Source organism: Hippopotamus amphibius, chromosome 14 (genome assembly GCF_030028045.1).
Source record: "Hippopotamus amphibius kiboko isolate mHipAmp2 chromosome 14, mHipAmp2.hap2, whole genome shotgun sequence".
In the NCBI taxonomy this organism is placed as follows: Eukaryota; Metazoa; Chordata; class Mammalia; order Artiodactyla; family Hippopotamidae; genus Hippopotamus; species Hippopotamus amphibius.
Genome location: NC_080199.1, coordinates 72,033,669 through 72,050,571, shown reverse-complemented (window position 1 = coordinate 72,050,571; position 16,903 = coordinate 72,033,669). Strand labels below are relative to the sequence as shown.

General features: G+C 41.8%; 1 protein-coding gene across 7 annotated transcripts in view; it reads left to right on the top strand.

Moving 5' to 3' along the window:
• The window catches only part of FRY (FRY microtubule binding protein), a 307,260-nt gene that overhangs the window by 74,572 nt on the left and 215,785 nt on the right, over positions 1 to 16,903 (top strand). The window contains exon 1 of one of the 7 annotated variants that reach the window (XM_057707898.1): positions 2,784 to 2,895. The exons of the other annotated variants lie outside the window; for them this stretch is intronic. Coding sequence (XP_057563881.1) covers positions 2,826 to 2,895 — 70 coding nt within the window. The 5' untranslated portion in view covers positions 2,784 to 2,825. Of the gene's footprint in view, positions 1 to 2,783; positions 2,896 to 16,903 lie in introns of those variants that run through there. 7 annotated transcript variants of the gene reach the window in all.

The window sequence follows — 16,903 nt, the reverse complement described above, 5'->3', positions numbered from 1 at the left end:
AAAGGCCTTTTCTGTTCTTTTACAATATATGCTCTCTTTAAAGGTACTCGAATGAGAAAAAAGCCAACACTGGACAAGATTTCGGCTTCTAACGGACAGAAACTGGGCTCTTAGTTGCTGATTCACTCTTCACAGGGAAAACTAGATACCATTAAAAACATTCTTTTCTAAATAGCATTTAAAATTTTATGATAGCTTCTCTTGTAATACTATACATGAGTGGCATTCTCAACAAATTAATATGTTTATAGCAGGATTTGAAAACTTTTAAAAGCCAGTTAACATCTCTTTTATAAAGTCAACAGAGAAAATCTGTCTGCTTGAGTAAGAGTATTAAATAGCATGTTTGGTTATTGCAGCTGTTCTAAATGTCTCCAACTTGCAGTTCCCCAATAGTTACCATTGGTGTTTAAAAGTGATAGACCTTAAATGGCACCAAAAAATGTATTTAACCTAAATTTAAAAGTTCTATTCTGGAGTCCCTGAGGGTTCACAGTAATTATCAAGATAGCTAAAATTTAATTAAGTGTTTACTGTATGCAAAAATCTGCTGAACACTTTTATTCATAATGTCATTTTAAAAAATTTTTTATTTATTTTGCTGCATTGGGCCTTAGATGCTGCATGCAGGCTTTCTCTAGTTGCGGTGCTCGGGGGCTACTCTTCATTGTGGTGCTGGGGCTTCTCATTGCGGTGGTTTCTCTTGTTGCGGAGCACGGGCTCTAGGCACGTGACTTCAGTAGTTGCGGCTCGCGGGCTCTAAGGCGCCGGCTCAGAAGTTGTGGCACATGGGTTTAGCTGCTCCGCGGCATGTGGGATCTTCCCGGACCAGGGATCAAACCCATGTCCCCTGCGTTGGCAGGAGGATTCTTAACCACTGCGCCACCAGGGAGGTCCTAATGATGTCATTTAACCTTTCCAGCAACTCACTGAGGTCAGTACCACTATGATCCCCATTTTACAGATGAGCAAGCTGGGAAGTTGTGTTGTTTTGAGAGGCTTTGTGCGCGTTACCAAGGCACCCTGCAGGCTCCCTGTTCATTATTGCCATCCACAGTGGGGGAGGCACCAGAAAGGTGGGCGTGGATGTTAGTTTTTATTTTCAGATGTAACAGCCCTTTTGGTAAATCCTTTGGGTCCTGTTTCACCTGGAGTCCATATATTCAAAGTACAGGTCATAAAACGAAATTAGCTCAAGTCTAGCGTGGGTGTCGATGAACAAGAAGGCAGTCTGAGGAGACTCCATGAGAAGGAAGTGCTGTGAGTGGAGCTGGAAATCTTGGTGGAGTGCTTGCGTTTTGTGTAAGGAGTTTGAAACGCTCATTGTATTGTTAGTGTCTTAGGGCACTTCAGGACATAGTCCTAAAGTTCTCCTTAGTGTTGAATTTTTAAAAATTCTTAGTCTTAGAAAATGTGTACTCTTTCCCTGCCGTTTCTCAAATGAACTGTTAGTCCGGGACGTCCTATTTGTGTGCTGATTTTGAGTGGATGAGGGGCACTCAAAATTTTTGGTGAAATAATTATTAATATAGTTCATTAATCCCTTTGGAAAATGTTCATCACAGATGTACTGGGGAAGGGGACGGGTTCGTGGCTTATGAGCTGTGTAACCAAACCCCACCTACTCAGATGGAGCCTGGCAAGATGAAAGTTCTCTTACTGAATCCCCTGGTCAGGCTAAGTAATAACATGAAACACAGCGAACTGAAATCAGGACACCTGATATCAAGATTTCGTGGAGTTAAAAAGCCATTGTGCAGCAAGGAATATAACGCTTTTGCTTCTCGTCTTTTTAATACAAATAAAAATAAGCTTTTTTGCGCTCCGTGATTCTTAGAAAAGACAGGCTTGCAGATGCATTGTGGAGCCCGGCCTTGGGTAAACAAGCCTAAGCAGTTTGTACCTTCCCCTTCGGATGCAACGGTGGGGCGTGGGGAGGGGTGCCCCTCAAAATGACAGCGTTTCTGGGAGGGACCAGCACGAAGTGTAGCTTCCACTGTGCCAGTGAAAGGAGGGGAGGAAAAAGCCCAGGCCGATATCCTGTTGTTATCAAGCTTTCCTATTGCAGCAGGGTGGACGGAGGGGGCTTTTCAAAACAAAAAACAAAAAACAAACAAAAAAAAAAACACGTCGCTGCAACCAGATTCAGCGGTGCAGCTTGGCTTCCTGCGGGGACGCAGTTGTGTGGATTTCAGGGGCCGGTGCGGGGGGAGCCGCAGCCGGTGCAGCCCCGGAGCGGCTCCCCGGGAGCCTTTCTGAAGCTGGGAGGGTCCTCCCGCGGCTGAGTCGGGGCTGGGGGTGGCTCAGGTTGAGCCCGGGGTCAGGGGCGGGGTGGGGGCGGCCCTCCCAGCCCATCCCTCGGCCGGGGGAGCCGCGGGGGCCTGAGCCTGTCTGCGCCGCGTCCGGGAGGCTGGCGGAGAAACCCTCCCTCCCGGCGCAGGTGGGGACTTCCTTCGTCGCGTACCTGCCGGGGCTGAGCCTGGGGGCGGCCGGCAGCGGGCGGTGCTGGTGATGGCAGCTCGGAAATGAAAGCAGCGGCCGCCGCCGCCGCCTCCGAGGGCTCGGGATCGCACCCAGCAAATAGGGAGCCAGTGCTGGACCCGGAGGAGGAGGAGCGGCCGAGCATCTCTCTCCCGCTCCTCGCTCGGTGTCCTTTAAATGTGGACTCGCTGTCGGCGCCGGAGGTAGATCTGCAGAGCCTCCCTCCCGGCCGCTGACCCCGCTTACATCACTAACCTGTGACAAGCGCATCTCCACGCCCGGTACCTGCTCCCCCGGCGGCTCCCGGTCCAGTCCGAGGAGCAGCCTCTTTGTATGCCGCCGACATGGCCAGCCAGCAGGATTCCGGCTTCTTTGAGATCAGTATCAAATATTTACTGAAATCCTGGAGTAATAGTGAGTAATAGAAAATAACCTTTTTTTGTTTGTTTGCTGGGTGTTGCCTAAGGTCCGAGAAATAAAATCTCAACTGGACGTGTAGGCTTGTGAGCCGAGGAAGTTTTTTTTTTGTTTTGTTTTGTTTTTTGCTCCCATCTGCTATGAAAATCAAAATGTCAGAGGCTGAACTAGCTTTCCTGAAGTGCAGAGGCTGCAGTGGAATTACAGTAGATTTGGTTTGATTAAATTTTATAGTGAGATGGCCCTTCAGGCTCTGGGGAGTGCAGGATGGGGCATTCCAGGCTGCGTTTCCTGCCTTGGTGTTTGTTTAATGTGTTCAGGTTTTATCGAAATATTTCATGAAGTGTGGTGTAATCAGAGGGGTGTGGCCAGGTTTCAGAGTATTTCATAATTATTTTATTAGGGTATTATCTAAAGAAAAAAGTACTTAATGGTCCAAAGCCTGACTCATCTTTTTTGAATATAGAGACATTTGTGGATTTGTTTGAGCTCTCCCTCATCTGTGTGGATGATGTTCAGAGTGCTATTATATTTGAATTTTTTAAAAAATCCTCATGTTTGCTGTAGTCCAAATACAGTGCTTTCCTGAAACATAAACAAGTGAGGTGCTGACCATAAAATCATTTATTAGGATATCAGAATGTTATGGCTTCTGAAGTTCCATTTCTGACCTACTTAAAGGTTTTAGCAGTAAGATATTTCAAAAAGACAACCTCTGAGGCATCATGGATCTGGAATCAAATTAAAATCAGGCCTTCAGGTGATCAGTGATGCCTTGTATTTTCTGAACAGTTCAAAAACAAAGTCTTCTCTATTTCACTAACCAGCCTTTGTACTTGCTTTGGATAAAAGATCAGCTGGTATTACAGATCCCTAATTGTTTGAAATTTTAAAAAATTTTCCAAGAAAAAAATGTGTTGTATTCTGTGCATACTAATTAACCTACCTGTGCTCAAAGAGCTGGAGATTACTTATCTCCTACACAAATGACCTGTGGCCAGGATTGTTCTTATGTAAACAAAACCTGGGCAGGAAAACCTGTGCAGTAATTGCTTTGAGAAAAGAGCCAAAGTACCTTCAGCCTGAAGGTATTCAGGGATATGCATCTCTAAATGATATCCATAGAAACCATCTTTTCCAGATCATTTTGCACCACTGTATACACCATGGGGCTTGTCTGAAGCTGTTTTTCTCCAAGTGGGAAGCCGTTTGGGAGTAATACTGTCACCCCAACAGCATTCCTTTGTTAGAGTCATAATTCATTTATCTTGGATTCATTATTTGTGTAATACTTCACACTCAAGGGTGAATCTTCCTTTGTCTATCAACCCTTTGATGAATGAAAAGAATTTGACATACAGGGTCCTTTACGGAGCAGTTTTCCAATATCTGGAAAGACTTACTGTGAGTCTGACATTAGTGTGTGGTTTTGAATTATTATTTTGAGTACTTTAAGGCCAGATTATTTTCTTCCATCAATTTCTGTCGTTGCCTCATTAGATAAAAAATTGTGTTGTGACAATCCTGAGGCCAGTGGGATTTCATTTAAAATCTTTCTCGCCTTGTCTATTTTCAAATTGCTCTAGACAAAGTCTATATTTCCTCCCCCTTCCTAAACTCTCTCCGCTACCCGCCCCCCCCATGCTTACATCTGGAGATGGTTCAAAATGACTGTTCATTTCTACTTTGAGAGTGTCTGAGACACAGTTTTGAATTCTTTCAGTTCATTCAGCAAATATTTATTCCACACCTACTACATGCCAGGCTGTGGAGCTACAAAGGTGCATAAGTCATAGCACCTGCCCTCTATGTTAATTTCTTTTTTTGCAGAGGAGTGAACTTGGTGATCCTCTAGCATGCCTTTGGGGGGTTCAGAATGTTTTTCAGTCCTTTCTTAAAAGAGGAAGAGGAAATACATCTTATGCTTAGGCTTCCTTAATCCTGTTGCAGCACTAGCATAGCTCTCAGCTTTACATATTTTCTGTGGCAAAAAAGAAAGGAATTTGTGTGGAAGACAAAGTGAAAAACAGAAGCCTTAGGATGCTCAGCCTACTCAGGGGGCCGAGGCTGAGGGGATGCACCACGGGCAGGCAGCTAATTGGCCTAGCATCACAGATTTGAGAGGTGAGGATGCCCCACCCTGCAACCACATACCTGAATGTGGAGAATCAGGCCCCTAATTATGTAGTGGTGCTTATTTATAAACGTCCAACAATTCAAAAGCAATAAAACAAACCTATAACTACGGCTGACTGCTTTGCAAGGTGATAGTAAGAGGAAAGATGATTCCATAAGCATTTCCAGGTTAAGATTTCCATCTTTTTTTTTAAATGCACCTTGTAATTTTGTATATATTTGTCTCCTCTGAAGAATTAACAAGTCAATTACATCAGTCATTGCCTGGTGAGATATATTAGCTTTTCATTCACTGTTCATTTTGACACTCCTTTCTTCACTGGCCTGCCCTCTCTGTCAGGCTGCTCTTTCATTTTAATGGAGTTGGGAATTCAAATGGCCTTGATGTCTGGAAATAGGATGTCCTTTGTAGACGTCACTGCTTTCCTTATCTGCGTGTACACCTGTGCTGTTGCTTTTCCCAGCTCTTATCCAGGCCTTCCCCAGCTGCTCAGTGATCCTTACAGCTGCACCCCCATGTTGTTCACGGCCATGGCCTCCACGGGCCCTCCGCAGTTCACCCTGGAATATTGCAGTGGTCTCCTCATTGGTTCACCTGACACAGAGCAGCCTGGAGAGGCTTCTGCCAGCTTTTCAAAGACTACATCACAGACCCTTCTGCCCCCAAGTGGCAGTGACCACCACACAGGACCCTCTTTGAATTCCTCGTTCATATTCTCTTGTGTTGTTTTTCTGCTCCAGCCACAGGTCCTCTACTCCCTGCTCTGCATTTCACTAGCGTAACTCTCCAGTCCATGCCCGTACACGTCCGCCCCCTAACGTGGCACCCTCACCTAGAACACACAAGCTGCACAGCCAGATAGGCCTGTTTCAGATCTCTGGCTCCTGCATTTGTGAGGCCTTGGACCATCAGTTAACTACTCTCTGCCTCAATTTTCTCATCTGTAAAATGGAGGCAACAATAATGAATACCTCGCAGGAGTAAATGAGGCATTAAGATGTCAAGTACTTAGCGCAATATCCGGCACGTTGTGAATCTCAATAAATGTTGAAATAATATTAATGTATTCCAGTGCGTCCCTCTCTCCTAAACCCCCTTGAAATCAAACTTAGACCATTTTTCAGCTTAGCGTTGACAGCCTTAGTGGGGTATTCTGTGAATAGTCAACATTTACTACACCTCTTGCTTTGGGCCTTTTTTCTAGATTTACTTTTTATCTTTACCCCTTTCTCCACCTCAGCTACTATTGGAAAATGCCTGCCTTCCCTAAGTACATACCTTCCAGCAGAGTGGGAGATGGCCTGGGAGTATTCTTGGTGGCAGAAAGTCACCTTGCCCTTTCAGGTTTGCTGAACACAGAAAATGTTCAGAGCAGATACTTAGAAGCTATTTCATGGGAAAGGAGGGCTTTGGATTGATGCACGGAGCTGCTGGGTAGGCTCTCCCGCTGATCTGCAACTTCTAACTGGCATCCCCTGTGTTTCTATCCACCCCGTAATATCCAGGGAACACGGGGCCCAGTGGATGAAGGGGCATTCAGTGTCCATTCAACATCCTCATCTTTCCAGGGAAGGGCAGTTCATGTCTTTCCTACAACATTGGCAAACCTTCCTAACCCCATGGAGAGAAACCTTTGAATGCCTTGTAATGCTTTCAGGGAAGGAGAATTCCATTGACACATAAAGTGCTCTGGGGAACCGAACAAGCCCCTGCCCTGTTCTAGAAGGCACTGCTGTACATTGTAAAATGACTCAGGTTGCTGTAGAAAAACTTGCTTTAGTGGAAGAATTGAGTGTGGCATTTTTTAATACGTTGTAGTGAGTTAAGTCATGGTGATAAGGACGGTATTTCTGTCCCACATAGAAATGTTGGTTCGTATATGGTAAGCTCTGGGGATGAAGAGAAACCACGTGCAAGTGAGGTTTGAAAACATATCCTATTCACTGCAGAGCGGTACTCACTGATCCCTATTTATGTCACCAGGATACTGCAAAGATGCTATGAGAAAGCCTTAAGAAAACTCTCAAGATGTTCGTTTAGTTAGTTTTGCAGAGCTGGTTTAAAGAAGTAGAAAACTGAAGAGGTTAACCAAGTTGCCCAAGTCTAGCAGAGCAGGACAGGTCAAGTGCAAGCACAGCCACCTTGTTCTTCAGCAGGATGCACCCAGCACCGTCCCAGGCATGTAGAGGAGAGTTACCCTGTGTTCCTATAGCCATGGTCACCTCTGCTAAAGTAGTAGATCGTCCTAATGAGACACAGAACCCCAAATCAATACCCACGCTCTCTAAGTAGAAAGGGTTGATGTATCCTGAGTTTACGGTGGAGGCACATTTGAGATTTTCATTTCCTTTTGTTTTGAGGGGTTTTATTTTGAGGGGTTTTGTTTTGTTTTTTTGGTTGAAATGCTCGAACAATCCTAGCATCTAGAATAGCAGTAGCAGCCACAGTGCCTCAGGGCCCACCCCGTGTCAAGTGTTATGCTTGGTAATTTATATGTAGGGCAAACCGCATCATTATTTGTCCAAACTGAGACACTTTTGAGAGTGAAAGTTAATAATTATGCAGGGACACTAGGCGTAAACGGGGACTGCCCTGGGCAGAGGAGGCCGTATGACCACTCTGTTTATTATCTTTACTCTTTCCAGTAGTCCTGAAAGGTTACGTATTGTCGACGTTTTACGGATGGAAAGGAGAGAGATGAAAAAATGAGAGTTGAAAAAGTGATTTGCTGGCAGCCAGGATGGTAGTAAGTCCCATAAACCCCTCCCCCAAGCCAGGTGGTAATCTCATCTTTAAAAAAATCACCCACAGATGATCAATGGATCAAGAACAATTGGGGCATTTAGTGCTTTATGGGTACTCTCGTTCTTGTTGGCTGACGACGCTCCCAATTCTTCCTCTCCTCCACTGTGTATCTCTGAAGAGCCCGCGCCCTCTCTCTCTGCCCCTCCCCCCCCGTGCTGGAGAACACCATCCCCTTAGCACAGGCCTACTTGAAAAACCTAACTATTAACAGCTCTTCACTCTCATTATTAAATATAAAACACAGGCAGTTCTGTGCCCTGTGGTCATTTGATTTCACACACACACACACACACACACAAAGAATTATAGTAAAAAGGTACATTTCTTCTGTTAGAATATTTTGTTGATTTCCCCCATTTTTAAAAGTGTATGTAAATACATAATTAGGTAGCTCAAATAAGAATGTGTTAATGGTCTTCTTGTAGAATTGTCTTTTGCTTATCTTGTCAAAGTTTCTCCGCTATGTTGTGTCCTTTTTAGGAAACCGTAGCAAACCCCTAATTATCTTTAGCGGTGAGAGCAGGGAGACTATTTCAAGGGATGATGGAAATCTGTCTATAATTGGGGTCTCTTATTTTACCTGATAGCTCTGGTCTCTGCCACTATAACCACCCCTCCCTCCCCGCAACAAGACTGGCCGCACAGAATAGTTCAATTTCAACTTCTTTGCCTACTTTTGCATGCTGCTTGGAGAAGTTGCCAGCAAGAACTTAAATAGAAAGGCAAACAACAGTAGACAAGAAGCAGAGATGACCTGGATATTTTTACAATCTGGGAACAGCCCAGGATATTTGAGAAAGTTGCCAGTATTTAGATGTTTCAACCGTTATAACATGCAAATATGCCCTTTATTTAAAAGACATCTGTTTCAAAACAGTTTAATACCCACGACTCATTAGTTCACTCTTGGGTACAGTTCAAGGAATTAAATAGATTCCGTGTGTCCTGATCATCTTATTAGTTATTTCTATATTTTTGAGCAGGGTGAGATATTCAGAATGAGCTGGGCTCAGAAGTAAGTTTGGGCTGATGAGAAATGACATTTTCCTTGTGTTGAAGCTGTTCTATAGACTGACAGCCCTGAATATAAGCCTTTTGTGCAGGTTCTTTGTTTGTACTAAACCTTAAATTTATTTAGTGCCTTGTAGTCTGCTCAGCGCCTTCAAACTCCACATTACCTCATTTGATGAATGAGATGCATTGAATCTGAATAAACTAGCTTCTTCTGAAATGTTCCTGGTTTGGGATGATAAGGCTTAATTCTCCCAAAGTTCAGCTTCTGTGGTATGAGATACCCATACGGCATCACGTAGGTATATTTTGTGAGGTTTCAGATCAAATGGACAAATAATGATCTTACCCCATGGTCTTGACCTTTGAATGGGACTTTTTAAATGTAGTAGAGCCTTGGCACTTATCACGTAAGATGCAGGGGTGTGTCCACCCAACAAACATATGTATTAAAAATTTCTGGATTTGTTCTCTAGCATTTCTTAGTCCTCTTTTTTAAACACTTAAACATTTCTAATTTTCCACAATATGGAAATCACCCACTATTTGCAAGCAACCCTAGTGCAGAAGGTTCAGCAGGCAGCCACTTCCTGGAGAGTGGCATTTATGGAAAAGATAGTACACAGCTTTATCTCTTTTTTTTCTTACTAATCGCTCTCATTTGATAGATCCCGTTCATCATATTCAATATTGCTCCATTGTAGAACTGTTGGCTATGTGAATAAAAGAATGCGCTCTGAGCTGAAATGTATCTCCAAGTTTTGGAGGAGCAATGGAATTTCCATTAGAACATCTTTATTTACTTTTCAATGCTGCCTTATACTCAAAAACTTACTGTCGTAGCATCAGTTTTCTTGGTTATTATTCCAAAATGTCTTGCTGCTTGACAGTGTCAGAGAAGCAAGGCAAACACTATGCATTACTTCTTTCTTGAGCATCTTCTGTGCACTAGACACTCCACTTCAGGAGCTTCATAGCTGAATCAGACCTGGATCCCACCATCAGGGGTCTCAGAGTTTCCCTTCCTTGCTTGTTAGATTCAGAATTCAGAACTATTAATGCAGTATTCCCAGGACTAGGAGGGGATCCAGTGATACTTCAGAGACATTGTATGCCCTAGAGAAGTTTATTTGGGAGGAGGTGTTTGATAGATTCTGTTGACTTTAACTTTCTGGATTTGTACTGTCACTGCATCAGAGGCTTTTGGAAGCCTGGTGTTTGCAGGCAAAGTCCTGTGAGAACATTTTCCAATATTCCTCCTAGCAGGATGGCTGAAGGAGGAGAGGAAATGTAAATTATTTACTCTGGAACACTTGACCAGATGTCAGTATTTGGGAGAGCAAGGGTTTCAGATCAGCATTCTTTACCTTAGAAAAATGTGAAGAAGCGTTATGGCGTTTATCCAGAATTTTGGTGTGGGGCTAATTTAAAGCTGTTATAGTGCATTTGGAGTGGTCCTCTCACTCTTCAGAAAACTTGGGAAATTAGAAGGATTGTGTATGTATGTATAGGTGTGTGTGTGTGAATTATTTATTTCTATACATTGTTTAATGATCATATATCGCACCTATGTTCTTACAAACATTTTTCTTCTTTTACAGAACATACAAGCACAAGCATTTAAATGTTAGTCATCCAAAACTCCAGATGCTAAGTAGTGAAAGTTTATATTCTGCCAGCATATCAGACTCTGTAATGAGTCTGATTTTGGTTTAATTCCTTTCTACTGTTTAGTCATTTGATGAGCTGCAGATGGAAATTTAAGCCAAAGCCATAACATTTCAGCTAATACTTTTTATGCTGCTGTAAGAACTTGTTGTCATGTCAATTTAAGGGAGTTGAAATCTTTTTCAAGAAGGCATTCAAATCTACATTAAGTGCTTTTATCAACTCTAATTTGATATACAACTCTAACTGCCTCTGCTGTTCTCAATCAGTTGCAAAGTGCAAAGTAGTTTAGCAGTGGAAGACAGCTTTGAAATTTCTAGGATTTCTAGGCTAATGGCGCAAGCACAACATTATGGAAACATACAATTAAATCTCCATTAAATTTTTTTTGTCCTAAGCTTAAGAAACACTAGGCTGACTTCTTTGAGTTTGGATTTAAACAGGTAAATATGTATTTTGGCAGCCACGAAAAGGATAGGGTATTAGATTAACTAGGGCAGTACTTTAGTAAAATTCCATTTGAATGTTATATTTATGTAGGAAGCATTCAGCAAATGAGTAAAATGATTTATTATGTAACTGTCAAATTAATAAAATGCTCCAATTGTGCAAATACAAGATTAGGTTTTCCTCCCCTGTTTTTCTGTTATTTTTCTGTGTGTGACCTTCCCTCACTTCCTTGTGTGAAAGGAACAAACCTGACACTGTCTCTGGCTGTTTTGTGTGAAGGGTTTTAAATGCCTCCTCTGAAAAAAGAGGTTTATGTAAACACCGTAATATTTGTTGGTTATTTCTGCTGCCCCATGAAAGCCAGCCCGAAGGAGGGTGAGCTGTACATTTTTGAACTTAACAGATAAGTAGAGACCAATCTCTGACTTCCTAAGCTTCATCAGTTTCTTGGACTCGCTCGCTCTTCAGTATTCTGAGTAAGAAAAAGTTGTCACACTACACAGCCTATTGGGTTCTTTCTAACATTATTTTCACAGGAAAGTGACTGTGTGTCTAACCCGGTGAATTTGAACAGGGTTGTCTCCAGTCTGCAGCATGGCATTCTTGATCCCGAGATGGACATTTCTTTCTGCATAGTAAGATATGGTGTTCGTGGAGATTCCTGACATTCTGGAGGTTTTTATAACATAGGATGTAGAGCCGAAGGATACATTCCTAGGTTTTGGTAGATACTGTGATTCAGTTAAGACATGTTGAAATAAGGAAGTTCATAAGGACGCAAGATGCTATTAAAAAATCTGTCTGACGTTTCAGGAACATGAGTTAAAAATTAGTTAAGATTGTCACGGGGTCATTAGAAATTGTCAAACACAGTAATTCCCTCAATTAAAAACAAGTGAAGAAGTAATCTGGAAAATTTGAATGAGTTTGCTTCCATCAAAGATAGAAAAGTAAAACTGTATTAAATACTTGTAGTATAAAGAAAGTAGAGTTTAAATAGTTTAATAGAACCATTTCAATATTAAAATATATGCATATTCTATATATTTAAAATATATTTGTATACTATGCTTAGTATTTAAAATATTTTAACATAAATATATTGTAAAACTGAAAAATTTTAGATATTTAATTTAAAATAAATATATTATGGATTAAACTAAACACAAAATTAACTATAAATGTTTTTTAAATCTGTCTGAAACATCGTTTGGTTTATTACACTGTTCACCTTTACTTAATGCCTGCAGCTAGGTAGAAAGCTCTGTGACAGCTTTAAAGAATTTTAAAACCAGAAAAGTTGCTGTAGGTGAGCAGATTGCCTACGATTTTAGCAAATTATAAACAGTTAAAGTTTACAGGTTGGAGCACCAAGGAGAACATAGATTGCATTTTTTCTTAAACCCTGCTTTTCAACTTTTCGTTTTTGAAAACCATATTTTTAACAAATCGTCCCTAGAAATGATGCCTTGCAGTAGAATGACAACGTGGACTTAGTATCACTTGTACTATTTCAGCACCCCACTGTTAATCTTCTACTTTTCTTTTTTTTAATTGAAGTATAGTTGATTACAGTATTATATGTTGCAGGTGTACAATATAGTGATTCACAGTTTTTAAAAGCTATCCTCCACTTGTAGTTATTATAAAATATTGGCTGTATTCTCTGGGTTATACTATATGTCCTTGTAGCTTTTTTTTTTAATGCATAATAGTTTGTGTCTCTTCATCCCCTACCTCTTTACTGACCTTCTGCTTTTCTAATTAGAATCATAGCTTCCTTCAGGAGTTTCTGGAGATGCCCACCCCCTGTTGGGCCACACTGGTTGTTTGGTCTCCCTTCCCTTATTGATGTAATGCTGGCCCCAAGCGTGTCTTCATCTTTTCTTCCAGGACAACCTGTCCTCTTTGTTTTACTGAATACAACTGCAAGCAAATAAGAAAATGAGACGTTTTAGTCTTGCCTTCTGATTTTGCATTCCATTTACTAAACAAACCCCCAGTCCTTATCATTATGGGAAAGGTAATCCTAGTTTATGCCAACTGAGATATCAATTTTGAAGGTGTTTAAAAACCTGGCCCATTTTCAACTGAAACAAAAACTATTTTTTTAACTAACAATTTAAATGCTTGAACTTTAAGAAAGGTCACAATTGTGAATGAGAATGAAGAGTCTATCGCAGTTTAAATATCCAAAAATCTGTTTTACCTGAGCTTCGTTTCTTTCTCTTTGTTAACTGTTCTATTTCAATGCTTATTACCATTTTCTTAGAGGGGAAAGGTGTTGAAATTCAAATGATTATCATTGTAATTAGTCAACTGCTTATTTTTAAAAAAGGAAAAAGACAAGAAATATAAATTGGAAACTACTGAGCAGGATTCTGAAGATTAGTGACTTTCATCTCTAAATCCTAAATCCCTCTTGTCACAACTCAAAATATAGTAACATACCTGCCGTTCACAGATATAATGGTATGGTTAATACATAGAACTAATGTTTGCCATCCAGCAATTTGAAAAGTATTTTAGGGTGCTTCTGCTGTGAATGGAGAAGTTTATAGTGGCTGAAAGAATAAAGACTTTTCATTAGCTTGTGTAACCCACAGCCCGGATGGAGCTGGGAGGTTCCAAGTGGCTTTAGAAGCTGGAAGACCCAGACCATCCACGTCTTTAGACTTGTCAGTGCATGATCACAGAACGGCCACCTTAGTTCCAAGCATCTCCACCTTACTTAAGTCAGGAAGGAAGGAGGCCCTGTCTTTCTTCTGGCAGGAAGGGGAAGGTTTTGCTAAAAACCCCAGCAAACTTCCTCTTGCATTTCTCTGGAATTGGGTCACATGCCAATCACTGGCACCGTTGAATGGAATGACCATAAATCATGATGCGTGCCCTGCACTGCGGTGGGTCCACCTTCTGTTAGACAGAAGATTTCTACCTGCTACCTGAACAGAAGGGAGAGAGGCTGGGCAACCAACAGTAACCCCTGTAAAATATAAACTGTACATTGGTAGATGACTATTAATCATCACCTGTTGTATAACTTTGTATTTAGCACAGTAATAGTAGCTGATATTTATAAGCCCTTATAAAGTGTCAAGCTTTTATTACATGCTTTACCTGCGTGACTTTCTCTAATCTTCACCATGACCCACCTTTGCATGTACCATTCGTAAGTGACAGAGCCGGGAATCAAACCTAGACTCTAGGATAAACACTAAATCATGCTACCTCTTATCGTCAGTTGTAAGATAAAGATATTGATTAACAGTAGGTGAAATTGATGAATCTCAGGTAGGAGCCGAAGAATACTGACATGCACTTCCTAGGAAGTTACCCAGTGGTGTTTGTCAAAAAGCACTGGCAAAGAGTTTTGAGAGAACTGAAAATAAAAATTCTCTCTCTCTCTGCCTCCAGTTTCAGAAAAAGGAGCATTTTCTGATGTTTTCTTTCTTATGCCCATTCAATAAGAAATTGAATCTGTTGTTATTTCTTTAAAAGCAAATTGTGAGGAAGAATATTACTAGGTCAGAAACTTGAGATTGTACCCAGTTCCCAGTTGAAATAAAAAAACACCACATGAATGTGAAAGGTTTATTAAAGTCTGTTGTTAGATTAAAATGAACAAATATAGTATTAATTCGTTTGGGTGCCATCTGACAGTAGTAGATGAAATATCCTTAGTTTCGTCATTACCAAAAAAAAAATAACAAAATGTTTTCCTGTTTTCGAATATTTCCATTTATATAGGAATGTCAGTATTTTCCAATGAGGTTTAGATTTCAATCTCATTGTTCAGATTCAGCTATTAATTTGAAAGGGCTTTAGTTTGACTCACTTTACCTATCCATGGCCCCCCCATAAGCTAATCTTGCAATGGTCCAAGAATTGTCTGTGCTTCAGCGAGTGTGCTAAGTACTATCTCATTTAAACCTCATCCAATCCTACTGCAGCAAATCCCATTTCACAGATGAAAAAACCCAAAGAAAATAAGTAAATAATACATGCATACATACATAGAGACTTCCCCAAGGGGAGTACGTGAATAAGTCCTGCCACCTGGATTCAAATTGCTTCTGGCTCAGCAGCCTCTATTCCTGTTGACAGCCCAGCAGGAGCCACGGCCAACCCACTTCTCCTGTGCTGATTTCCCACCAGAATGTTTGAAAGAAGCAGGAGCTTGCTTTGTGCAAGCTTGCAACTGCGATTCAGTTGCTGGGGGAGCTTCTGGAATGCATGTGTCTTTCTGAAAATAGGAGAAATTCATTCTTTGCCACTCTAATGGAGCTGCTGCAGCCAGCCTTGGGACACAGTTTGTGTAGACAGCAGTAAAAACAAAAACAAACAAAAACCACCAAAAAACAACTAAATTCTAATACCCAGAGATGACTTTAAGCTGGACATGAGTCAAGCTCCTGCTCTTAAGGAGAGGATTGTCTAGTGAAAGAGACCTACGGAAGTCAATAATTACAATCGAATATGACCAGGAACCAACCACATGAAAGAAGAATTGCATCTCTAAGACTGATTATTGCTTGTACATAAATATCACTCATTGGCCCTGAAGGCCAGCTTTTCTCTGTAATTTCCCTGCTTTGCCGATAGTCCTCTCCAAAGCTGAATCTTTTCTTAGCAGCCCGGTGAAGCTATGACTTCATCTCTCTTCTCCGGGTCCCTCATTGTTCCCAGTTTCTTCATCATAGATGCCAAATTTCTCTGTCAGTCCCAGGCAAGAAACCTAGTCCTTTCCAGCCCTTCTTTGTCGTTGATTCAAAACATGGCTGAAACTTCTCGTGCTTCTTTCCCTCATCTGGGTCTCTGTCGCCATCACCTCTGCCACTGCCTTGTTCCAGGTCTTCGTTACCTCCCATCTGGGGCATCAACGTTCTTCCTTGCCAGCCTGTCTACTGCCACCACCTGGCCGCCTTTCCAGGATGGTCTGGTCCTTGCCACAGCTTTGGGTGATGATCTTCACCTTTGCTCCTATAACTGAGTGCCGGCACTGAGGGTGAGATTTCCCCAGGCTGGGTTTGCACTATGTCTATGGTAGCAACACACTGAGTGATTAAAATGTCATTATGAACTCAAAATCATCATCGGAATTCATGGTCATGACCATGTATATCCAAACCATTTGCTTTGGTAGGTTTAAGAGTTCTGTAGCATGCAGAAATGAACTCCATCTCTGCCCCACACTCGGTCATCACAGTCAGGGCCAGGGGTGGGATGGAGGGTTATTGTAGTGCTGGGAACGCACTTTAAGATGAAAGGTGGAACACACACTGCTCTGTGCATTTTCATGCTGCTGAGCTTTGAAGAGCCTGGATTTGACAGGCATGATGCAGAAATTAAGGAAAAGGTGGGCTCAAGTTAAGTGAAAGACCTTGAGCTAAGTATTACTATCTGCTAATAAAATAAATGAACTCAGGGAGAGGATCTGACTACTCGTGGAGTGTCCACACTCCAGTGATGGAAGGCCCACTCCACAATTCTCAAGTGTCCCTTATACACAAAATAACAGTCATCAAACTGGCCCCGTGAGCTCAAATATCATATTGTCCTGCCAGATAAGGCTCTTGTTTTAGGGAGTGACTCAGAGACTGTCACTTCTTGGGCCAGGAGAATGAAAGCGCTCTTCAGGCTCTGGGAAAAGGATAGAGAGACACTGATACTGTTCCTAGGCCGTCCCTCCCCACTGCAGTCTGTGTCAGACTGCACTGTGTGTTGTATTGAAAGATGACCACTCGGCTGATTTGTTCAGCTCAGTGTTTTCATGAAGTTTCTGCAGTAGACCCACACAATGGAGAGGAGGTTAGAATGTTCTTTATGGACAGGGTTCAACTAATGCCAGAGAACAACCCAGGCTTGATGGTGCTGGGCTGGCAAAGTCACGCAGGCTCAGAGCTTGAGTCCAAGTCTCCATCTGTTTCTTTGTAA